General features: G+C 42.8%; 1 protein-coding gene across 1 annotated transcript; it reads left to right on the forward strand.

The window, feature by feature from the left end:
* Window positions 1–2991: 2991 nt before the first annotated feature.
* LOC102946105 (serotriflin) lies at window positions 2992–21252 on the forward strand. The gene is made up of 8 exons (XM_037893887.2): window positions 2992–3141; window positions 8747–8805; window positions 12538–12660; window positions 13739–13829; window positions 15109–15254; window positions 15990–16084; window positions 18771–18859; window positions 20624–21252. Exons 2-8 carry the CDS (start codon window positions 8749–8751, stop codon window positions 20749–20751), a joined length of 729 nt encoding a protein of 242 aa, XP_037749815.1. The 5' UTR covers window positions 2992–3141; window positions 8747–8748; the 3' UTR covers window positions 20752–21252.
* The last annotated feature ends 5110 nt before the right edge of the window (window positions 21253–26362 follow it).

Below are 26362 nucleotides of genomic sequence, written 5' to 3' on the forward strand. Positions count from 1 at the left end.
TCCTGGGATCTAATCCAATGTCCACTGAAGTTAATAATAAGTTAGAACTCTTCCATTGACTTCAATGAGAGGTGGACCAGGCAGGCTCTGGGTATGTCTACACTGCAATTAAACACTCACAGGATGTTTAATTGCAGGGTAGATGTTCAGGCTCACAGACCCCCAGGGGGAATGGTGCCAGACCCCATGCGCTACTCCAAGGCTGAATTGTCTACACTGCAATGAAACAGCCCTATGAGCCCGAGTCAGCTGACATAGGCCAGCCATGGGTGCTTAACTGCATGGTAGACATACCCTAAGAGAAAACGTAGCAAAACTCCCATTAACTTTAATGGCACGAAGATTACACCCCTAGTACTTCGATTCTAATCAGATTCTGGTGATTATGATTTATGTGTAGGATGGGGAAGGAAGCACTTCATTATAGACCCAGTCCAAAATACATAAAGCTCAATTTACAACCCACATTTAGCAATGATCAGTAGGAATATATGACAATGTTTGGTATCCAATGCCTCACCCCTGCACATATCCCTATTCAAGATAAGCTAATTACCGTGCCAAATTGTTTTCTGTACCTCAGTCCCAGACATCATGTGTATTGGTCTTTGGGTTCTTCCTCCTTCTTTCATCCCCGGGTAATGAGTTATAAAGTGCTGTGGGGAAAAAATGTTCTGTACACCAAAGGGATGTGCCTGTATATACAAGTACGGATTTTGTAAAGGAATGTTTGTGAGCATATTGTTCTTTATACAGGCCCTTGCTTTCTGGCTTATGGAAATATTATTTTACATAAATGCACTGCTGTTGGCATTGCAGATTATCTGAATGTCGGGTTCACATCTATCATACTGTGGCTTGTGTGTTTTCATATTCAATAGGGGCCTCGTTAGACGTGTGAAAGTGTCCCTCCCCACACAGAAAGGATTGTGTGCTACCTGGGTGTAGGTTTGAGCTAATATTAGATCATTCCTGCTCACCACCTGGTATCCTGGGAGAATGTGCTGTGCCTGAAGGAAAATTGCCAGTCTCTTCAGAGAGCTAGCGCAGCTCAAGTGACTCAAAAATCAGGAGCCTCTGTGCACCTACTTCAGAGCATGAAAGGAAATGTGAGGCCTCTTAGATGAACGAATTTCAAAAGGTTCAGATAAGCATCCAAAAATAAATATGCACATTTCTCATGCAAAGCTCATCTGAACTACTCAGAACTCTTAGAGAGGGTTTGAGTGGCAGAATTTTTGTCATAACCCCATAGATCTAGGTCTTCTCACAAAGCCTCCCTCACCTATATAGTACAGGCTCACTTCTTGCCTTGCATTGTCCTCTGATGCAGTGGTTCCCTAACTTTAACAACCTGTGAACTCCTTTCAATAAAATGTCAAGTCTCGCAAACCCCCTCCTAAAAATGAATATTTCCGGGGATTTTCTCCTTTACCTGCGTATAAATTATAAAAGCAGTGATCTTGGAAACATAAAATTTGTTTGTACGGCATGCTTATTACACATTATTTATTATTATTATTTATCATTACAGTATTTTTATTACATTATGAAAACGGCAACACTCTTCCAAGATCTCACTTTCGTAGCTTGTATCACTTTGAATAAGCTGTTATAAGACAAGGCTCCTATGTTTCATCAAGGAGTATTAGATGTGAAACAGCATGAAGATATTTAAGAAGCCATCTCCTACACAAGCTTTCAGGTCTTGAGCAGTCCAGGCAAACAACGCACATGACAACAAAGCTTAAACCTGTTCTTCATAATAATTTTAAAAACAATACTAGCTGCCTATTTAATTTTAAAAACAGCAAAAAATATCCACCTCCCTTTCCATTTCTTATAAGGAGTCTTGAAGTTTAAATCTCCTCAGTGTGATAGATACGCTTGCTTTGATCTGCTTAGCTCTTGGAAGTCCAGGGGCTCCGGGCTGCTGGCCCTGTGTCCCTAGGGACAGCTCTGTCCGCCATTAGGGAATTTTTTCCCGAGAACCCTCTGTAACATTTCGCAAACCCCTAGGGGTTCATGAACCCCAGTTTGGGAACCACTGCTCTGATGGGAAGAAGGAGGAAAGGCCCAATGACCTATTCCTCATAATACTCTAGGATTTGTCTGACCCATGTCCTGTCCTAACCCTGTAGAAGATACTTAGACCCCTTCCATTTACTTCTTCCATTTGCTTGTAGGGAGGAGGGCTGGCAGCCTGGGCACTTTCTGGGGAGAGTGTGACTGGCTCAGCCCCTTGCTCCATTCATCAGAATTCTAAATGCTACTCCAGGTCTTGTTGCTGTTTCTTATGGACCCTTAATGCCTCAGAGTGTGAGATGCCCTAAGGTGTTCTGCAATAATCAGTGGTAAAGTAGAAAAGTTTTTCATGCTGTGGAAAGGAATTTAGAGTCCTTTTCCATGGGGAAAGGTGCAAACCAAACACACATGCACCTATGTACTGGACATTTTCCAAACACAATCCGTGTTTCTCTTACTCTGTGTTTGTACAGCATCTAGCACAATGGGGCCCCAGTCTCACCTCTGGAAGCTAGCATAATAAAGATATTTTAACATAGGAAACAGTTCCAGGAAAACTCTGAGTGGGCTTAGCGCAGAGTTTTCCTTAGCAAGGAGGCTATTGTGTTAGAGAGGGGTGAGCTGGCCCAGTAATTTCCCCCCCTTAATATTTATTCCATTATTTTACTAGGGCAAAGCAGTCATTGCCACTATAACCCTTCTTTCTTTTTTGTGAGGATCAGTGCTACATGACCTCCCCCTTTAGCAGAAGTGCCTACAGGTCAGCTTTGTGGAACATTGGCAAAGAATTTTCACCTGCTCTGTGAAAGGACTGACCTTCCCAGGCCTGGCATGTGTTAGGAGAGCCAATTTCTGTTTTTGTTTTGTTTTGTTGTTGTTGTTTGTTTTTTAAAGGCAAGAACACCACAGGTGGACTAGCTGAATTTCAGTCAGCTGTTCCCTGATTAAAGTTAGTTCTTTTTAAAGAATGCTGCACTGTGCTGATATTGTAATTTTTTTTTAAACCACGTGTTTATAAAACAGGAAGTAGGTGTGCTATATATACACCTCTAGAGTGGAGATAACTTCAAACACTTACAGCCCTTCCAAAGATAGACAGACTCAGGCTGGAGAAAGGTAACTAATTTTTTTTAACAGAAATTATATTGGAGAAAACACTTATTCAGCACTGTCTCACAATGGTATTTTATTCAGAATGTAAATAGTACCAAAATGTCTTTACTTTTAATTTTACAGTTTTAATGCACTAATCCCACAGGGAAACTATACTAATAAATAATATTTTCTATTTACCAGGCTACGTTCTGATCTAAGTTGTGCTAGTGTAAATGAGAAATGACTCCCCTAAAATCAGTGGGGTTAATCTGATTCCCACCACTGTAATCCAGATCCAAATCTGGCCCATCATCTCAAGGCATTTTCCATGCAAGGATCTTAAATCACTTTGCACAGTGGGTATCTGTTATCCTGCTTTGCAAGTGGTTAAGCTCAGTCACTGAAAGACTGATTCTTCTCTCTCTTACATTGATTTTATGCTGATGTAATTTCAGTGGAATTACCCCTGATGTAAACCAGGGTATCTGAGCACAGGTTTTTCTCCTCTAGAGAGACTAAACAACTTGCTCATGTGTACAGTATATTAGACTGTATATTAAATATTTCAGTGAAAAACAGGTTAATTGTATATTCTTAGTGAATGGAAAAAAAACTAAAAGACATAAATGTAAAACACATAAAAGATAGAAAATAATTTATTACACTGTAAACTGAATAAACAAACCCTACCAATGACTGGTAGTCGCAAAATTATCAGAAAATTCCCAGCATTAAAAACAGGTCAGAAAAATTTCTCAGCTAGGAAAAAAATTGTGTTGGGTTGTAAAAAGGCAAATGTATGAATTTGTTTCTAACTTTGTAGTTTAATAGATTTTTTACCATTAGGAATTTTTAATATATGATTACAATTTGCATAAAATGGCTACAATTTTCAAACCTGGGTACCTGATGTTAGGGTTCTAGTGCTGGAATTTTCAAGAGCACTTAAGGCTCAGATCCCTCAAGGTGTTTAGGCACCTGACTCTATTGAAATTAATCCCATTTACTTGGTATAAAATTGTATTTGGGAGCACAAATATCTATTTAAGAATCTACCTTCAGTGCCTAGGTTTCAAAATCTTGGATAATATAGTCTGATACGGACCAATTTATTAATATGGGTGGGCTTGATTGTCAGATCTTATTGAGTGCAAATGTGTATTAATATTTTAAGTTTGTGAAACAAACATTTAATTTATTACTAATGCTAGACATGTTTTGTATCCTTTAACATACATTTATCTGGGGAATTTCAAGCACTATACATTAATATCTTAGAATTAACTTTGTATCAAGCCTTGAATCATCATAAAAATTCAGCCTCCCTTGGTCTTCTTTTTAAAAGTGAAGATAATGTATGTTCTGAGGGAAATCCAGACAATACCTCTGCACCCAAAGATTTCCCTCCCTCTGCAGAACTCAGACTCAGCCTGCATTATATGACAGCTTTGCCACTAGCTTTATTGGGCATAGTCTCAAACCCCTGGTGTGGTTTTCTTATGTAACAATGGGGAAGAGACTGTCTGAGTTGGTGTGGGGGGCACATGAGCTATGCCCTGTTTGGTGCTGTGTGAGCTCTATGTAGCAAGATACATGGAGTTTGGAAGGATAGAGCATGCCGAGGCAGAAGTTCTGACAGTGTGGATCCTCTGGTCTCCCCTCAGCACAGCCAGGCTAAACTAGAGCTGCTTGTGGTAAAGTAGCCTGCATGAGTGACTCCATAAATATACCATTGGCTGGTAGGGGAGGGGACAATGTTTCCTCAGTGCCTAGACCCTGGCTACTCCGTGATGATGGAACATCTTCTCATTGCTAAAAAACATGGCCATATCCTGCTTGCCTCACTCACACAAACTGAAATTTTGACTTCAGTGTAGCTACTTCTGCAAATGCAGCAAGCAGAGCTAGTCCTATGAGCCGACTTTAATATTAGAAATGCACTTTAAACGAAAATAATTTAAAACCTTTGCCTCCCACTTGGTCTGGCATTTCCCACGCTACAGTCAATGGCATCACTCATGCCTGCAGTGCAGGGAACTGTAACCATCATACTGATTGTACTGTTAGTCACATCAGGAAACTATGGTGTCCTATGATGGTATCCTTGCAACGGGCTTTGTTGCAAGGATAGGTTCCTGGGTTAGTGGTTCTGTTGTGTGGCATGTGGTTGCTGGTGAGTATTTGCTTCAGGTTGGGGGGCTGATGTAAGCAAGGATTGGCCTGTCTCCCAAGATCTGTGAGAGCGATGGGTCGTCCTTCAGGATAGGTTGTAGATCCTTGATGATGCGTTCATCTGTTAGTCTGTATTCATCAAGGATCTACAACCTATCCTGAAGGACGACCCATCGCTCTCACAGATCTTGGGAGACAGGCCACTCCTTGCTTACAGACAGCCACCCCCAACCTGAAGGAAATACTCACCAGCAACCACATACCACACAACAAAAACACTAACCCAGGAACCTATCCTTGCAACAAAGCCCGTTGCCAACTGTGTCCACATATCTATTCAGGGGACACCATCATAAGGCCTAATCACATCAGCCACACTATCAGAGGCTCATTCACCTGCACATCTACCAATGTGATATATGCCATCATGTGCCAGCAATGCCCCCCTGCCAATGTACATTGGCCAAACTGGACAGTCTCTACATAAAAGAATAAATGGACACAAATCAGACGTCAAGAATTATAACATTCAAAATCCAGTTGGAGAACACGTCAATCTCTTTGGTCACCCGATTACAGACCTAAAAGTGGCAATTCTTCAACAAAAAAACTTCAAAACCAGACTCCAACGAGAGACTGCTGAATTGGAATTAATTTGCAAACTGGATACAATTAACTTAGGCTTGAATAAAGACTGAGAGTGGATGTGTCATTTCACAAAGTAAAACTATTTCCCCATGTTTATTCCCCCCGCCCCCTCACTGTTCCTCACACATTCTTATCAATTGCTGGAAATGGCCCACCTTGATTATCACTACAAAAGGTCGTTCCCGGCCCTTCCCTCCCCCCCCCCCCCCCCCCGGCTCTCCTGCTGGTAATAGCTCACCTTATCTGATCATTCTTGTTACAGTGTGTATGGTAACACCCATTCTTTCATGTTCTCTGTGTATATAAACTCTCCCCACTTTATTTTCCACTACGTGAATCTGATGAAGTGAGCTGTAGCTCACGAAAGCTTTTGCTCAAATAAATTTGTTAGTCTCTAAGGTGCCACAAGTATTCCTTTTCTTTTTACCTAGTTTCTGTGTTTATACAACAGGCTGAAGCTAATATTTATTGTTATATATAATATTGCTCTATGACTGAAATTTTCTCTCAATTGGCTATTGTCCTGTGGAAGTCACTTTATCAGCCCAAGGAACAATAGTCTGTTTTCATAATCTGGGCACTGTGAGGGCAAGCGGCATCTGCTATTTAACTCTCAACATCTCGAGCAATTTTACCCCATGAATATGTTCTGGTATCACAGTGACCTTTTACTGTGTTATCTGTTTGAAGTAACCTGGCCTTATGACCCAGTTTCAATCAAGAGTTCCAACAAATACATTGACCATCTAAAAAAGCAATAGTGCAAAAATAATCTCACCTTATGTATGGATGGATGTATTATACAAATGCACAGAGGGAATAATCCATCCATATGAAGGTGAATAGAGCTTTGTTAAATCCTGCAAAAACCACTTCTGTGAATATTCACTCCAATTCTGGTCACAACAGAAAACAAAAAACTAACAAGCACACAGACACATACACCCTTGCTTTCAGCACCATAATGTAGAAGTTATCAACCCCAAACCCAACTTCCCGGAAAAGTCTGAATGGCTGCTCTGCAGGCCTGCCATGGCAGGAGCCATGGAGAAACCTGGCATAGCCAAGGAGCCAGCTGGTGTGAAAAATGAGGCTATGTTTCCTAACTTGGTAACCTCTGCTACTCATGGCACCTGTGTTCAGGGTATCCCTACTCAGTATTAGGAATATATATTTTAATGTGTGAATGTAGCAGGGCTGATCAAATCTAGGAGATGGTGGGATATTAAGAGCTTGGTTTTCCTCACACAAGTTTTACCTTTGTATAATTTCACTGACTTCAGTCGCATTAGAGTGAGAGCAGAATCAGGCCCATAGAATCTAGACATGGAAAAGATTCAGCAGGAGTCATCTCGCCAGTCTCCCTACCAGTGCAAGCGAATTAAGCGATCAGGGAAAGTATCTAGTAATGGGGAGACAAGGAGGGTAGAGACCTGATCTTCTTGCCTGCTTTCTGATATGACACCCTCCTCCCCTTCCCCCCAACACATAACTAGAGCTATGTGAGAATTTTTTGTGAAAAAAACATTGACAGAAAATGCAGTTTCCACAAAATCAACATTTTCTGCAGGAAAATATCAATTGTGCCATAATTTTTTTTTCAGTCAGGAAAATGAAAGAAGCATTTTGTTTTTGAGTCAGGTTGACCCCAATCAAAATATTTTGCTTTGTCAAATCGAATCAAATAGTTTCATTTCAGGTCAATGCAACATTCATCTATGTCCACTTAAGATGCTGCACTGCCTCAAGGGAGTTGTGGTTTGGGTGCTGCACACACCCATTCTCTTCTGTTGGTTGGGCTCCCTGGCTGGACTACATCTCTCATCATGTATCCCAGTCTCCCCTCTGAACTGCCATGGTGCATCACAGGAGGTGTAGTCCAGCCAGGGAGCCCAGTCCAGAGAGGAGAATCTGGATGAGACACCCTGGAACTAAAACTTCCATGAGGCATTGCAAAAGCTCAGGTGGACTCAGTTCAGTGTTGAAATAAACTAAAATGAAATGTTTCAACATTTATGAATTTTTTGTAGCTTTCTGTTCAGTAAGAAATGTTGATATTCTAACTTTTCTACCCAATTTGGGGGGGCGGAATTCAAAATATCAGAACTTCCCATAGGGCAGAAATTCTGATTTTTTTTTGACCAGCTCTAAACCTCACCCCCCTCCCTGCTTCTTATCTCTGACTTGAGAGTTAGGGGAGGCAAGTCAAACATAATGGTTTAGGGCCAAGTTGGGAAACAGTGGGGAGTTTGAGCAATCAGCAGTGAGGAAGCAATAGAGAAAAAAGGCAACTAGCAGGGCAGGAGAAGGGAGTGGAAGAACGTTAACAAGGAATGGAGTGCTATGTGTAAATTGGTAGAGGACTGGGTCACCTGTGGGAGGAATGAGTGTGGGGTTGATATGGGCGAGGAAGGGCAAGGAACTGAGGACTAGTATATCCATCTCAGTGCAGCATCTGTTAAAACAGCCCCTCTCTCCTGCACACAGCTGTTCAACGCTATGTTCTTTGAGGAGGGCAGTGGCGAGATCCTGATCTACTGCATCAATGAACAAAGCAGGCTCCTTTAATAAAGTGGGGAGAAGACAGGCAGGAAACTGCTGCACATTCAAGTTATTTCAAATAAGAGAAATGGAGACAAAAGAAGATTTTTTCCCATTAAAATGTTAGAACCCAAGTTGCCTTCATCCCAAATCACCCCGTCTTGCTCCAGAAATATATTCCACAAACAAAAAAGCTGCTTCTGCAAGTGCACCAAAAGCTTTGACAGAAAAGAGATTAAATGACACGGTGTTTATTTTTTCACAGAGATGGGTCTGCTAACTGTGATCGTGTGCCTTGCTGCTCTGCACCAAGCTGTTGGACAGGTATGTACCTTTATTTCTATGCAGAGGAATAGGAATGGGCTGAGTTTTGTACTAAGCCACCTCCAAAATAGTTAGTTGCCTGGAGTTCCATAAGTACAGATGGTATTTGACCACCAGTACCCATTACCTCAGCATGTGTTCTAAGCATTTCCACATTTTTCCCTTCAAAGAATCCACCCTTGTTTACGTAAATATTCACCACAGGTAAGGTCTGCTTCTCCTCTCACACTAGTCTTATACTGGTGTAATTCCACTGAGTTCAGTGGGATTATATCTAATTTAAACTGGTGCAAGCAAGAGGAGAATCAAACTTTGTTGGTATGGAAATGCTGGTGCTGTGGTGATTCCATTATTTTCTGGAACTCCTTCCTGGCACTTTGCCATCCTAATGGAAACAAGTGGAAAAGCAGGTGGTTTAGTGCTGGCTGTTTCTAAAGGCACTGCTCGTTCACAGAGGACAGACACTTCATAGCTATTCACATACAGAGCACCTTCATTTATCTGAATCTCCGCTATCCAAAACTCTCTGTTGTCCATGTCCCCTGACATGTCCTCTGACACCTATTAATTACATTGGAAATTCCCACAATGATCTGAAACATCATTTGCATGCATTCAGCATCCTCCTGATATTCAACTCCAATTCTATTTTGTTCAATAAAACTGTTTTCTAGTCACAGATTAAACAAAAAAATGCAGGCCACAATGAGATCCATAGCAAACTGGGTTCATTCATTGCTCTTTTGTTACCTGCACTGTTCCTTCAGGAATAGAATACTTTTTTTCCCTTTAAAGTGTTTTTCTTTCTTTGAAACTGATGTAGACAGATGCACACAGGATCTCCACTGACATCAGCAGCTACAGAACAAATCTCTGATTGCTCTGATCTCAGTACTATATACTAAATACTGTACAGTAGAGATTATGAGAATTAAGGGTCCCATTTTGGGATATTTCAATTCAAAAACGTGTAAAGTTCCAGTTTTCCAACATCTTTTAAAATTAAATTTCTGATCCTTCTCCCTATTGGTTGTGAGCCATACCCTTCTCTTCACTGAGGTACTGACAACAAACCTTTCCCTGGCAGGTCATGAGTTGGTTTCACTCTAAAGCCGTTTAACTTAAATGCCAGGAATCCACTGAGTGCTGATCCAGACATGAGCTTTTCCAAAGTAGGGAGGTGTTTGGGCCCCAGCATCTTGTTCAGCCCATTCTAGAGACAAGAGGCTAGTTGCAAAGTTTGATATTGGATCCACATCCGTGCTTTCCAAACATTCAGGGATGTTTGGATCTGGGGATGTTGTTCAGGCCCATCTCTGCATTCCCAAAGCCAGCTCTCAGATTGAGAGGGTCAATTGAGGAGGAACGGGAGAGGGGCAGGACTTCAGTGGCTGTAGGAATAAGAGGGAATTCACCAGCAGATAAAAACAAAATGGGTCACCACTGACTGGTGAAGTAGAAGGGGAGGGACCAGCAAGATAGGGACCACTGAAAATAACATGCTAAGGGAATGGGAGGGATGACGCTAACCAGTGGGAGTGGCAGACAGAGGTGACTAGATGGATGGTATAGAAGGTATCAGTGGAAAGGAGCAGTGTAAAGCAGCCAGGGAAATTGCAATGAGCAAAGAGGAGCAGGGAGTTGAGGAACTGGTTGAATGGAAGGGAAAGCCAGAAAAGCCAGGAAAGCGGGAGGTAGAAGGAGCCAAATATATGCATATTAAGATGGACAGTGGGAGGGGGCAGAGTCAGAAGAGATTGACTGGGGTACCAAGAGACAAATAGGGAGTTTGGGTACCTACTGACTGGGGAAGCAGAAGGGAAGGCTCTAAATGGAGGAGTGGGGGGCTGAATGCTGCGAGATGGGTTTTCTACTACTCACTAAGAAGGAGAGCCATTTACTGACAGTGCTCCATAACCCAAGGGGATGCTTCCAACACCAGTGAGAGCCAGTTAAACAAATCCTAAGAACATGATGAGTACAGTATAATCATGGCTGCATATACCATAGTAAGCCACAGGAACTTTCTCACTTGGGTGTGAATTTATTAGTGTGAGGATTAAGGTGACTAAACTATAAATGTTTGGCTCTGTTATGGGGCTTTTACTTCATAGGTCACAAAGCACCTCGTAAAGGGAGGAATTTCAGGAAAGTTTCATTATCCCCATTTTATAGATGTGGGTTGGGACTGGCACTTTGACAAAGGAGCTGGCTCTTGCAACTCCAACCAGTAGGAAGAGAAGTAGGGTATATACCAGGAGAGCAATCCTTTTGCCTGCTGTTAAAACAGCTGTGGTGAGAGAGGAGGCGGAGAGACAGATTGGGTTCCTTCCACTCTAAGTCTATTCCCTGGAGATGGCTCCAGTGGCTCAGCTTCCCATACCTTCTTTGGGAAGCCACATTAGGTAGGCACCCCCAGCACCCGCTCGGGGTGGTCGGAGAAGCCAGAGGGCATGTCTACACTACAAACTTAAGTCTACTTCAGTTAAGTTGACATCCAGCTGCCACAGTAATTAAGTCGGTAGTGCATGTCCACACCACATGGCTTATGTCAGTGGAGCATGTCCTCACTAGCAGTGCTTGCATCGATGCAGAGAGCAGTGCACTGGGGGTAGCTATCCGACAGTGCAACACACCACAGGGGTTTTTGGGAAGGGCCTGCAATGCCTCCATGGCACCAAAACATTCTCTCTCTCAGGGGGGACTGGGAACATGGCTTCAACACTTTCTCCCTCCTTCCCCTGATTTCAGCTGGAACCCATAATATTTCATGCCTTTTTTCCAAAAGACTGGCATAGCCATGCATAGGCCATACCCCAAGAAGCATGGACCCCACTCAGTTGTGCACCGTTGTTGCAAGCATTACAAACACCACACTCCTTATCCTGCAATATTTCCAAAGCCGCGGGGCGGAACATTGCAGTGTCTTTCTAGCAGCCCTGCAGGAAGCCATAGAACAAAACAATTCCCGGTTGCTGCTGGTAGCTGTGCAGCAGCTGAACACAGGTAAGCGCCGTTTCTGGTCCCGAGAAACACCCACTGATTGGTGGGATTATGCAGTTATGGGATGAGCAGCAGTGGCGGCAGAAGTTCCATATGCACAAGGCTACTTTCCAGGAACTGTGTGCAGAGCTCTCCTCAGCCCTGTAGTGCAGTGACACTGAAATTAAATCTGCTCTGACAGTGGAGAAGCGAGTGATGATCACTGTGTGGAAACTTGCAATGCCAGACTGCTACCGGTCAGTGGGGAATCAGTTTGGAGTTGGTAAATCCACTGTGAGGCTGTTGTCATCCAAGTATGCAGGGACACTAATTGCCTTTTGCTCAGAAGGGTTGTGACTGTTCTCAGTGGTAGCAGATGACAGAACGAGGAGTAATGGTCTCAAGTTGCAGTGGGGGAGGTTTAGGTTGGATATTAGGAAAAACTTTTTCACTAGGAGGGCGGTGAAGCACTGGAATGCATTACCTAGGGAGGAATCTCCTTCCTTAGAAGTTTTTAAGGTCAGGCTTGACAAAGCCCTGGCTGGGATGATTTAGTTGGGGATTGGTCCTGCTTTGAGCAGGGGGTTGGACTAGATGACCTCCTGAGGTCCCTTCCAACCCTGATATTCTATGAATCATCAAACAGTGGTTGTTAAAATAGTCAACTGGGATCATAGGTTAATGCCTTGAGTGTGGTGGGATTTGGCAAACAAAAATGAGACGAAATTTTCCCTGTGATTTTCATTTTAGAATCCAGGTCTGGGTTTTTATGATTTGTCCAATTTAAATGAGAATAACCAAAAGATGATCGTTGACAAGCACAATGACCTTCGGCGAGGGGTGAATCCCACTGCCAGAAACATGCTGAAGATGGTAAGCTACATGGCATTGCTGTTCCTACAGATCTGAAATGTTTCCCATTGTCACAGAGTGGCAAACTTGGCCGTCAGAATCCTTTCCATGATAAGGTGCAGCTTTCCTGCTAAGCTGTGGGAATGTAAGTAGAGTGGGAGAGAAGCATGTCCTTGTTGTTGGCCATTGGCCTAGGCACTGGTAGGCCAGGATTTGCTCCTGCTCTGCTGCAAGTCAATTACAGAGGAATTTTTTCAAAACCACTGAAGTGACTTAGAAGCCCAAATGCTATTGAAAATCCTACCCTTAACCTCTGTGCCTCAGTTTTCCCATCTACTGAACTGAATGAATAATATTCACCTACCTCCAAGGGTCACCGGGAATCTTACATCAATAGCATTTCTAAATTGCTTTGAGATCTTTGAATGGAAGGAGCTCTAGGAGAGAAATTCCCATTCTTGTGCAGGAGTCTAGTACATGGGCTCTCCACCATTTATGTCCCATTTAAGCCCTCAAAATAAGACCTGAGTGGTGCCTAGGCCTGGAATAGCAGATGCTGTCCCTCCAGGCCCCCTTTGCAGGGATTTCCAGCTCCTGGATCTTTGTGTGCTAGAACTGTGCAAAAAAGGTTTGCCTCAACATATTTCTAATGTACAATACAGGTTTCATGTCCTTTATGACTGCCAAACCATTATTAAAGCAGATTGGAAACTGGTTTACAGACCTTTCCATTGGTCCAAACATTGCTACCATCACAAACCATGGCACTTTTCAGGGCTAGGCTCTAAACTATAGAGATTTTGGTTTATTCATTCATGGTGACAAGAGGGTCACCTCTTAGGCTCTGGGGCTGAGGAGTTTTCATTTAAGGGAACAATCCACTTCAAATAGGTAGAAGAAATCTTCAGGACATTGTAACATTCAGGATCCCCAGCTAGTATAAACCAGCCTAGCTACAGTGACTTCCATGGGCCTATTCTGACTGACACCCCTTGAATAGCCAGGCCATAATCTCCAGATCTGTATTTTGTTCTACATTCACTATTGCGGATTGGTTTTACCAAAAGGTAAATATGATATCTCTCCTTGTTTCCTCGAGTTCTGGAGTCCTGAAGCTGCGGACAATGCTCAGAGATGGGCAGATCAGTGTAAAATGTCCATCAGTCCTAGAAATGAGAGAGTCGTCAATGGTAAGTGAAGAGTAACTATAAATTATGAGTGATTGAAATAACCATCTGGAGACTTACAGGTACAGCCATATTACTGCAAAAGTGTTATTTTAGCAGAGCAGGAGCACTGATATGGGACAGGTTGAGATTTCACTTCCAAATCCATATAGTTAGGGGCCAACAATGCAATAAAGGAAAAAATCCACCTGAGTTGAAACTTGACACACACAATCTCCTCCAGAGAGTGAATGTTTTCTTCACCATGGAAAAAATTGGTTCAAACTTTTTTTTCTTTCCCATTTGCCCCCACCAAAATCCATGGGGGAAAAACCCCAGACATTTTCTATGGATCAGGGGGAGGAATCCATTAATTCTGTGTGCCATGTCTTGACTGTTGAGACATGAACCCTAATCTCTTTGGGGAAGTGACTGTCTCTTACTATGTCATTAGAGTGCCTAGCACAACTAAACCCTAATCTCTGTTAGGGCCTTTAAATGCTATTGTAATACAAATAATTAGTAAAGTGGGACTTAGAGTGAGGCACAAGCTTTGAGTGAGTCTCCTGCACAGGAATGAATTTTACAAACAAAGAAGTTTGCACAGGTGGTATGTACACCATAATCAGCTATTGGGGGGGAGACTATTTTCATCTAATATTTAATGGTAGCCTGTTAATCCAAGAACAGATGGTAACTTTTAACTAGAAATCAGTGTTATTATTTTTAATCTGCCCTTTTCATCTGGTATTTTAATGAGATGCTTCTAGTTTAAAAAGTCTGCAAATGAACATCTCTGGGCATACGGGGCCTGCCCCAAAGCCTATGGAAGTTAATGGGACACTTTCTATTGTCTTCACTGGGGTTGGATCAGGTCAATAATTCCCTTCTTAGAGGTACAGGCTTATAGGTACTGCTTTGTTCAGACTGGAAATAAGGTGTAAATTTTCAAGTGAGGTTAATTAACCATGGGTACAATGTATCAAAAATTGTGGTGGATTTTCCATTTCTGGACATTTTTAATCAAGATGAAGTGTTTTTTTTCTAAATGATCTGTTCTAATTCAAACAGGAATTACTGTGGGGAAGTTCTCTGGCCTGTGCTATACAGGAGGTCAGACTGGCTGATCACAATGGTCCCTTCTGGCCTTGGAACTGATGACTCTCTGAATAGAGACAATGCACAGGGTGGAAATCTGGTGGTTAACTTAACTGTAGGGTGTAACTCACATCTTCTCTGCTATTCCTACAGTCTCTCTAGTTGTCCTCATGCTGTCTTGAAACTGCCTCATTTCTATTTTCAGATGTCCTCTGTGGTGAAAATATATTACAGGCAACTTATCCGCTCCCTTGGTCTGATGCAATCCAATCCTGGTATAAGCAAGTGGCTAATTTCAAATATGGTACTGGAGCAATCAATGACAATGCCCCTATTGGTGGCTACACTCAGGTATGGGGATTAATGACAAATTTCCAACAAATGAAATATTGTTTTAGGAAGAAAAGTGATACCAGTCTGGAAATAAAATATATTTATCTGAACACCCATGTGTCTCCATCAAATTCAATGGAAATGTGTCTGTGTAATTAAGGAAAGTTAGGAGACTACACCTCTAGAAACTTATCATTACTGTTATCAGTCATTCACTGCCTGATCCAAAGTCCACTGAACTAATTCAGAGTCTTTCCATTTACTTCAAAGGGCACTGGATCAGATATTTAATAAGATATATTCCAGCGGAAAATTATGATTTTTCTTCTTCCCAAAATGGGACCAAATGTCAAAGTATCTTAAATTACTAATAATATACTAAATTGTGGAATGACCATTTCTGAAAAATGTTGATTTGGAAATGTCAAAGCACCATATTTCAAAGCATTGATTAGAAACGAAACATTTCTTGTCTGAAAAATCGTACAGGTGCTCTACAAAAGGTGGTTGGTTACATGGTTCAGGCTCCTCCTTCTCCCAGCTGCTAAACTGCATTTTTTTAAAAGCTAAATATATAGAAATATTTCCTTGATATTACTTTTCCATCTAAGCAGTTGCTACAGTTCCCAGAGGGATGTTATGGGTTTAGGAACTGAAGGGCTGCTGCTCTGTGAGACCATGAAGGGGATCTCAGACAATCCATGAATGAAATGAAACCTTGCTGATTGAGTGTACTTATTTTCATGCCTGCAGGTGGTTTGGTATCGTTCTTACCAGATTGGATGTGGAGTTGCCTACTGTCCTCAGAATAAGTTCCAGTTCTTTTATGTTTGCCAGTACTGTCCCTCGTACGTACCAATATATATTTCCTTTAAGTTGAAACACTCTGTAAGATGTTTTGAAACCATCCAGGTAGGGCCGTCAATTACCTGCCGTTAACGCATGCGATTAACGCACTGCACGATTAATGCATTGATTTTTTTAACGCGCATTAATGGCAAACCCTCATGAGCTGCTCCGAAGAACCTGTCTGGTCAGGCGCAGTAATGCAAGCCGCTACCAGAGGATGGGAAAAGAAGAGGCTACAGAAAGTAATGTAGGTCTCATCCCCGCATTTTTTAAGTAAAAGCAGGATGGCCAGGCGCTTGCCAGACTCGTAGGGTGACCAGACAGTAAATGTGAAAAATCAAGACAGGGGGTGGGGCGGGGGGGGGGGGGGGTAATAGGAGCCTATATAAGAAAAAGACCCAAATATCGGGACTGTCCCTATAAAATCGGGACATCTGGTCACCCTATGCCAGAGGCACCCCTCACCCCTTGCAGGGTTCACCTGAGCCACCCTCCCCATGCCTCCCGGGGCTGGGGCTATCTCCTCCCCACCCTGTGCTGCCAACATCTGGGGCTGCCCCCACTCCCCCAGAACTCCACACTGCCCATGGTGGGGTCTCCCCCTCCCAGCCCTGTGCCGCCCGCAGCTGGGGCTGACCCCTCCCCCGCGTGCCACCCAGGGCTGGGACTGACCTCCATCCCAAGCTCAGGGGCTGACCCCCACCCCAGAGCCCTGTGTCGCCCATAGCTTAGGCTGAACCCTCCCCACAGCTTCTCACTGCCCATGGCTGGGGCTCAATCCCCCCATAGTGCTGCGCCACCCCTGGCTGAGCCTGATTCCCACCCCCTGCTCTGCGCTGCCCCCGGCTGAGCCTGATCCCCACCCCCGAGCGTCTCACCTCCCCCGGCTGAGGCTTATTTCCCCCCCGCCCCATCTCTGTGCCACCCAGGGGTCAGTTCTGAAGCCAGCACTGCTCTCCAGCAGCAGATTTCTCCGCTTTCCTGTGGGCGGGCAGGGCTGCCTTCAGCTGACCTGCAGGCAGCATCCGCCTCTCTCCACTCTGCCTTGCCTCCGGGACAAATGACCCGTTTTGGCGAAGAAGTAGGGACAGCCGGGACAGAGCTGAAAAAGGGACGTATCGTCACCCTAGCCAGCCCAGGCCCTATTGTTCCCGGCTGGCCCTTCACTCCCGGGACCAACCCCCCTGCGTCGTGCCCCATTGCCCCTAGCGAGTCGCTCGCTCTGGGGGTACCCCATAGAGAACGTGGGCCTGGCGAGCTCAGCCTCCTTGCACCAGCCTCTCCTCCCCTGAGTATGGTGAGTCCCTGAGGTAAAAGCCACCCTCCTTTGCAAGCAAGGGCCCACTCAGCTGAAGGGATCCCAGCTAGCTCAGTAAAAGGAGGAGAGCCCAGTACCAGAAACCACCCTTCCAGAAGTAGCAGCAAGACACCTCCCTCCCCCTCCTCCTGCCCAAGTGATTGCTTGCTCCTCCCCATTGTCAGCCCCTGTCCTCCCAGACCCTCCTCCTGCACAAGTCGTTGCTTACTTCCCCCCTCTGCTGTCCTCCCCCAACACTGAATGCTTGTTTGTCTGAGCGACTGGCTGAACAAGAAGTAGGACTGAGCGGACTTGTAGGCGCCAAAGTTTTATATTGTTTTATGGTTACGTGCAGTTGTTCTTTTTTACATAATTCTACATTTGTGAGTTCAACACTTCATGATAAAGAGATTGCACGACAGTACTTCAATGAGGTGAATTGAAGTTTCTTTTTTACAGTGCAAATGTTTGCAATCAAAAATAAATATAAAGTGAGCACTGTACACTTTGTATTCTGTGCTGTAATTGAAATCAAAATATTTGAAAATGTAGAAAACATCCAAAAATATTTAAATAAATGGTATTCTATTATTGTTTAACAGCGCGATTAATCATGATTAATTTTTTTAACTGCTTGACAGCCCTACTTCTAAGGTATCTACATGACTAAAAACTGGGAAACAAGGAAGCAGGTGCATGCTCAGATAATGGCTCCTAGAATTGAAATATCCTAGAAATATCCTATTTCAATTGGGTAAAAATTTGCAAGCATCGACGTTGTCAACACTTTTCGATACAAAGGGAGTGAAGCTAAAACAGTCATGCACTGACGTTGGGTCACATTGTTAATATTTATTTTATTGAATGTTGAAATGAAAGCCTACGTTTAAGTGCCTTGCAGAACAGGTTTGGGCCGTTGAATCGGAGCTCAAGCGCTCAGACATTCATGCAAAGCAAACAGGAGAGGGCCACAGATATTTTCAAAAGCAAGTTTTGATTTAGTTGTAAATGAATATTCAGAGGGAGAGAGGGTATTTTAATATTTGTATACCTCCAATACTGACCTACCTCAAAGGGGTGCTATAAGGGTTATTTCATTACTGCCCAAAACATATCTGGAAGTCTTTGGATGGAAGGTGCAGAGGATTAATTGTGTTACTGTATATTCTATACAAGGACCGAATTATTATGTTGAATTTAAAAAAATTATAATCACGGAAATGTATGTCTTTCTTTCCTTTCAAATAGAACAAAGCATAATTTGAACTAAAACAGGATTGTTTAGAAGCAGGTTTCCCACACAATCTATGGAATGAGTTCTATGTTATACAGTATGTTAACTTTATTTTAAAGGGATATATTATGTTTGGGTTGCTTTTTAATTTCAGAGGAAACAATGTAGCAGATTTATCTAAACCATACAAACAGGGACCAGCGTGTGGCGATTGCCCTGATGCCTGCGACCGAGGACTCTGCAGTAAGTTAATGGTCTTTTGTTCTTTCCAAATCTTTCCTGAAGAAATAAATAATGCTAGATTACCTTGGATAATAACTAAGGTTAAGATTTTCTCACAGTTATTTTTAATAAATGTCACAGGCAGGTCACAGGCAACAAACAAAAATCACAGGAGCCCCTGACCTCTTTGTGACTTTACTAAAAATAACCAGGGGGCAGAGCTAGGTGGGGGGGAGGAATGACAGCTGGAGTCCCATGGAGAAGACTGACAGGCCGAGCCCCCCAGCCACTGGGGCGGGCACAGCCCCAGCTCCAGCGGCTGCAGCCATGGGGCGGGGGGGTCGCACAGCCCCCAGCTCCTGAGCTGGAGGCAGCTGTGGGGCAGGGGCACATAATCCCAGCTTCAACCCCAGCCATAGCCACTCAGGCTCACAGCCCCAGCTGCAGCCATGGGGGGATGGGGAGAGTCACACGGCCCTGGGAAGCCACGAGGGGGGGGCATGACCCAGGCTGCAGCCCCCACTGCAAGCTGCAGGGTCCTGGTTCCGGCCCCAGTTGCAGGGCAGGGGTGCACAGTCCTTCCTCCAGGCCCAGCTTCAGCAGCTGACAGCTGAAGCCGAAGAAGACAGGGAGGTCCGGTAAAGTCACGGAATCATAGCCTTAAGAATAACATTGTGATGAGAGTTCTGTCAAGAGAGTCCTCATCCCTTTGAAATCTGTTGTTTACTCAACTCTTTCACAATAATCCCTTAGAAACTTAAAACAGACACTTATACAACTTTCCTCTGCTTTTTCTCAAACTGTACAATAAAATCCTCTGGTATCTCTCAAACGATAGAAGTGCTATTTTGGGCAATATTTAATAAATAACAGTTTAATTTAATAATTAAAACAGTTATGGGTAAAGTAAATCCCATCAGCTCTGTCATAGCGTTAGACATGCATCAGTGATCTATGTAATCTAGGAAGTGCTAGCAGTGCCCTCTGTTGGAGACCTCAGCACTAAGTATTCAATCTAAAGTTTTTCAGCCCCATACACTTAGGGACACAAACACCCAATACACACACAAGCTGGTGGGTTACACATATGCACAGAGCTCTGCATATGCATTGGAGCTTTGCAGGCCTCAGTTAAGTGTGAGCAAAAGTGTGTATATGGTTAAGTGTGCAAATAGTTTCACCTTCCACTTTGCATTCACCCCCCTCCCACTCTAGTCTCTGAAGCTGAGAAAAAGAATAATTCTCTACTTCACTGTACTTTGTTGTGGAGCTTAATTTATTAAAGCTTAAAGAACACTTTGAGATCTTCAGAGGAAAGGTGCTTATTATTATACCAACAATGATTTGTGTTCAGAACAATAAATTCCTAACAAAAATGAAAATAAACTGTCCTATTCTTTGTACAACCTTACAGTTCAGTCCTTTTGTATCTCCACTAACTTCAGCTGATTTGTACAATGGTTGATTCTGGCTTGTTACACTGTATGATACGGCTGGTCTTCTGCTTCAAAGTGATATTCAGTGAATGCCAGTGACTAAATTCTACCGTGGCCTGAGCACAACTTTGATTCTACTTTCACTTACACCAGTGTAAATCCATTGAAGGTAGTTTAACTGAGCTCAGAATGAGGCCCAGCAGGTTAAAAACAGAGAGGCAAACAAGACTACATAGGTTTATGAAGACAATGGATTGAAAAATACATTTTGAAAGGAAAACAATTAACTGATTTAGGACTGACTTATCCTTTTATCATCTAACTCTGTTTACCATTTGGTTTATTTCAGCCAACCCTTGCAAGTATATGGATAAATATACAAACTGTGCCACCTTAAAAGACCTCTTTGGCTGTAATCATTCTGTGGTGAAGGAAAATTGTCATGCTTCCTGCAAATGCACCACTGAAATAAAATAATATCCTGCTATCCATCACTTTCTCTTCCTTGCGGTTGTTTTATCTGAAAGAGAAAAGAACCAAGGATAAAACAAAACAATTCTCAATGTTTTCATAACCGCTTGAATTCTGGGTAAAACAATGAAGTTCCGCTCTGCATTATGTGTTATATGTCCTGAATATTGTTCAGTAATTGAAACTATTTCCATAATTACTTTAGATTATTCAAAAATCTTATTTTAGCTATTAATGGGCATAGGTCTATTGCAGGAACGGGTGGGTGAGGTTCTGTGGCCTGCAATGTGCATGATGATCATGATGGGTCCCTTCTGGTCTTAAAGTCTAAATGAGTCTACTTCAGAGCATGGAACTCCTGCTGAATTTTATTCTTAAACAGGAAATAGAGTCATAATCTACTTGACTATTTTTTTGTATTGCACATTAAATTTCAGTTGATTTGCCACTGACCTTTGATTATATAATGAATGTAATCCTGCTAAATAAAAGCATTGTTTAACTCCATCATTGCAATGTAATTCTTGCCTGTAATTCTTTGCCACAGTGAATGTAATATTTCACAAAGAATTTAAGCCAAAGAATGCTTTCAGTTAAACTTTACTTATGCAAATTACCTCTCCTTCATAAGAGCAACTGATTCACCGAAAATATTATGTGAAGCCGTTGAAAAAATAGCAAACAGGACAAATACATGTATTACTCATATACATTTAATTATAATAATAATCAGACATCCATGTTTCATGTTCTTCCTGCACCTCCTAACTATATTGTAGTTGATCATTAGATGGCGCTAGTGTTACACCTGAACAATGGTTACAGACCTACATATGGGTATTAAATACGTTGTATTAAAGTATGAAGTATTCCAAAATTCTAATATCCATTACCACTGAGGGTCTGATGCCTGATACGCAGGCTGTGTTGCAGTGCAGTGCTTTGTATTTTGATGAGAGAGCAGTGTATAGTAAGATGAGTGGTGGTTATTTAGATTCTGCTGTGATTAGCTCCTTCCAATTGGAAATTTCCCCCATATCTCACATTCTTCGAGCGCTATGGGTGCTGCATGAGTTCTGAAAAGGGGGCACAGAGGAGATAAAATTAAGTTATTCCACCCTCCTTTTCCAGAGTACATCTGTACAGCCAAGATCAGGGATGTTCATTGACTTTGCCCATTGTTAGATCAAGTTTAAGCTCAGGCCCTGGGCCGCTGATGTGCCTTATAAGCTGTCCAAGCTGGTATGGAGAGGGCCTTGGCCCCGTATCCACCTTACCCTCATCTAGGAAACTAGCACCTGCAAGCTCCCTAGAATGGGACAATGTTTGTGCTCCTCTACAAGATCTAGCTGAGATCTTAGTCCCCATCACCATAATACCCAAGAACCTCACATTCCCTTGAGGTCAAGAAATATCACTGTCCCCTTTTTATCAATGGGGAACTGAAGGCTAGACAAACTTGTAGCCCAATTCTATGGCCATTGAATTCAATGAGACCCCTTCTATTGGCTTCAGTGGGAGAAGCTCAAGTTTAAGACACTAAACCAAGGCCACACAGTAAGGCTGAGATGAAGTTGGGAATTGAACAGTGGTCTCCCAAGCCACAGACCAATGCCTTAATCTCAAGACCATTTTTCCATACAATGGCTGAGCCACATACAGGCAAACAAGAAGTAAGCCCTTCTTGTAAAATGTTGCTCTGACAATAAAATGGATGCCAGAGAAATGTAATCCCCATGCTAAGTAACATTTTCCTCATGTGCCTCAGCCTAGATTCGAACTGTGCGTGACCTATCAGGTGTAATTCGTAGCATTTGTGTGCGTGTCCTACCAGGTGTAATTCACAGCATTTGTGTGCGTGTCCTACCAGGTGTAATTCGCAGCATTTGTGTGCGTGTCCTACCAGGTGTAATTCATAACAAGTGTTAAGACAGGCTGTTGCAGCTGGGGGCCTGCCTGCCAGGAAGGGGATTAAGAGCTGAGCTGGGCTGGGGTCAAGATTATGTTTGTCTGGTGTCTCGGTTGGTTTTTGACTGAGGAACTCAGTTAATCTGGAAGGGGTTGAATTCTCTGCAGCAACCTGGCTGGAGGGCTAAGCCACATCTCCAGTGCAAGTGGGCTGAAGACTATGTAGGGAAACTGAGGCAGATCTTCTGTATCAGCACTCCAAGAAGGGGCACATTAGGATGGCATCTCTGCTACACATTCACCACAGAATTTTGTTATTCCTGTACGGAACTCAATACCCTGTGACTGACTAAAGCATATCACCCAGAAAGGCACCTTGTCTTGATTTGAAATAGGGTAGAATACAAAATATGGCTGGTGAGTAGGAAGCGCTCTCTCTTTCCCCACCTCTATTCATATGTACTACCTCTGAGACTGTACATTTACCAGTAGGATCCCTGGTAGGGAGCTGGGTAGGATAAGGGTTATGTGTAGGATGTACCACATGCTTCCCAGCTCATAGATTCATAGATACTAAGGTCAGAAGGAACCATTATGATCATCTAGTCTGACCTCCTGCACAACGCAGGCCACAGAATTTCACCCACCCATCCTGCGAAAAACCTCACCTATGTCTGAGCTATTGAAGTCCTCAAATCGTCTTCCAATCTGCCCTGGAGTAAAATTCCTTCCCGACCCCAAATATGACGATCAGCTAAACCCTGAGCGTATGGGCATGATTCACCAGCCAGATACTACAGAAAATTCTTGCCTGGGTAACTCAGATCCCACCCCAGCTAACATCCCATCACAGGCCATTAGGCCTATTTACCATGAATATTTAATTACCAAAATCATGTTATCCCATCATACCATCTCCTCCATAAACTTATCGAGTTCAATCTTAAAGCCAGATAGATCTTTTGCCCCCACTGCTTCCCTTGGAAGGCTATTCCAAAACTTCACTCCTCTGATGGTTAGAAACCTTCATCTAATTTCAAGTCTAAACTTCCTGGTGGCCGGTTTATATCCATTTGTTCTTGTGTCCACATTGGTACTGAGCTTAAATAATTCCTCTCCCTCTCCAGTATTTATCCCTCTGATATATTTAAAGAGAGCAATCATATCTCCCCCTCAACCTTTTTTTAGTTAGGCTAAACAAGCCAAGCTCCTTGAGTTTCCTTTCATAAGAAAAGTTTTCCGTTCCTCGGATCATCCTAGTAGCCCTTCTCTGTACCTGTTGCAGTTTGAATTCATCCTTCTTAAACATGGGAGACCAGAACTGCACACAGTATTCCAGGTGAGGTCTCACCAATGCCTTGTATAACAGTACTAAAACCTCCTTATCCCTACTGGAAATACCTTGCCTGATGCATCCCAAGACCGCATTAGCTTTTTTCACAGCCATATCACATTGGCGGCTCATAGTCATCCTATGATCAACCAATACTCCAAGGTCCTTCTCCTCCTCTGTTACTACTCATTGATGCGTCCCCAGCTTATAACTAAAATTCTTGTTATTAATCTCTAAATGCATAACCTTACACTTCTCACTATTAAATTTCATCCTATTACTATTACTCCAGTTTACAAGGTCATCCAGATCCTCTTGTATGATATCCCGGTCCTTCTTTAAATTGGCAATACCTCCCAGCTTTGTATCATCCGCAAACTTTATTAGCACACTCCCTCTTCTTATGCCGAGGTCAGTAATAAAAAGATTAAATAAGATTGGTCCCAAAACTGATCCTTGAGGAACTCCACTGGTAACCTCCCTCCAGCCTGACAGTTCACCTTTCAGTAGGACCCGTTGTAGTCTCCCCTTTAACCAATTCCTTATCCAATTATTTCAATTTTCATATTGATCCCCATCTTTTCCAATTTAACTAATAATTCCCCATGTGGCACGGTATCCAACGCCTTACTGAAATCTAGGTAAATTAGATCCACTGCATTTCCTTTGTCTAAAAAATCTGTTACTTTCTCAAAGAAGGAGATCAGGTTGGTTTAGCACGATCTACCTTTTGTAAAACCATGTTGTATTTTGTCCCATTTACTATTGACTTCAATGTCCTTAACTACTTTCTCCTTCAAATTTTTTTCCAAGACCTTGCATACTACAGATGCCTATAGTTACCTGGATCACTTTTTTTCCCTTTCTTAAAAATAGGAACTATGTTAGCAATTCTCCAATCATACGGTACAACCCCTGAGTTTACAGATTCATTAAAAATTCTTGCTAATGGGTTTGCAATTTCAGGTGCCAATTCCTTTAATATTCTTGGATGAAGATTATCTGGGCCCCCCGATTTAGTCCCATTAAGCTGTTCGAGTTTTGTTTCTACCTCAGATATGGTAATATCTATCTCCATATCCTCATTCCCATTGTCATGCTACCATTATCCCTAAGATCCTCTTTAGCCTTATTAAAGACTGAGGCAAAGTATTTGTTTAGATATTGGGCCATGCCTAGATTATCCTTGACCTCCACTCCATCCTCAGTGTTTAGCGGTCCCACTTCTTCTTTCTTTGTTTTCTTCTTATTTATATGGCTATAGAATCTTTTACTATTGGTTTTAATTCCCTTTGCAAGGTCCAACTCTACTTGACTTTTAGCCTGTCTCACTTTATCCCTACATGTTCTGACCTCAATAAGGTAACTTTCCTTGCTGATCCCTCCCATCTTCCACTCCCTGTATGCTTTCTGCTTTTTTCTTAATCACCTCTCTGAGATGCTTGTTCATCCAGCTTGGTCTACAACTCCTGCCTATGAATTTTTTCCCCTTTCTTGGGATGCAGGCTTCCGATAGCTTCTGCAGCTTTGATTTAAAGTAATCCCAGACCTCCTCTACCTTTAGATCCATAAGTTCTTCAGTCCAATCCACTTCCCTAACTAATTTCCTTAATTTTTGAAAGTCAGCCCTTTTGAAATCAAAAACCCTAGTTGCAGATTTATTTTTGTTAATCCTTCCGTTCAGTTTGAACTGAATTAGCTCATGATCACTTGAACCAAGATTGTCCCCTAGTATAACCTATTAGACTGCTAGCTACACTGCCCTTCCTCCTTATATACATTCTCCTACCCACGGCTGTATCCTTTCTTACTTCGTTTTCTTCCCTCTCAATGCTAAAATCCGGCGTGGAGATTACCTGGACATCTCCCAACCATCTCCCCCAAATTCCTAGTTTAAATCTCTCTTAATCAGTTGTGCCAGCCTCCATCCTAGAAGTCTATTTCCTTCCCTACTCAGATGAAGTCCATCCCGAGAGAACTGTCCTCTGTCCATGAATGCCTCCCAGTGACCATACATCCCAAAGCCCTCCTTATAGCACCACTGCCTAAGCCATCTGTTGATAGTCATCATCTTGTCACACCTTTGTTGCCCTTCTCTAGGAACAGGCAGAATCCCACTAAAGATCACCTGAGCCTCGATTTCCTTAAGCGTCTTCCCCAACCTAGCATAGTCTCCCTTAATACTTTCCAGCGAGAATCTAGCCGTATCATTTGTTCCCACATGAAGGATAATTAGGGGATTCTTTCCTGCTCCCTTTAGGATCCTTTTCAACCTCACGTCTACATCCCGTATCTTAGCACCTGGAAGACAGCATACCATGTCAGACATGCTCCTGCTACATCCAATGCTTGGTAGTGTCACCCCAGTGCAAAGCG

This window comes from Chelonia mydas, chromosome 3, assembly GCF_015237465.2.
Source record: "Chelonia mydas isolate rCheMyd1 chromosome 3, rCheMyd1.pri.v2, whole genome shotgun sequence".
Lineage (NCBI taxonomy): Eukaryota > Metazoa > Chordata > Testudines > Cheloniidae > Chelonia > Chelonia mydas.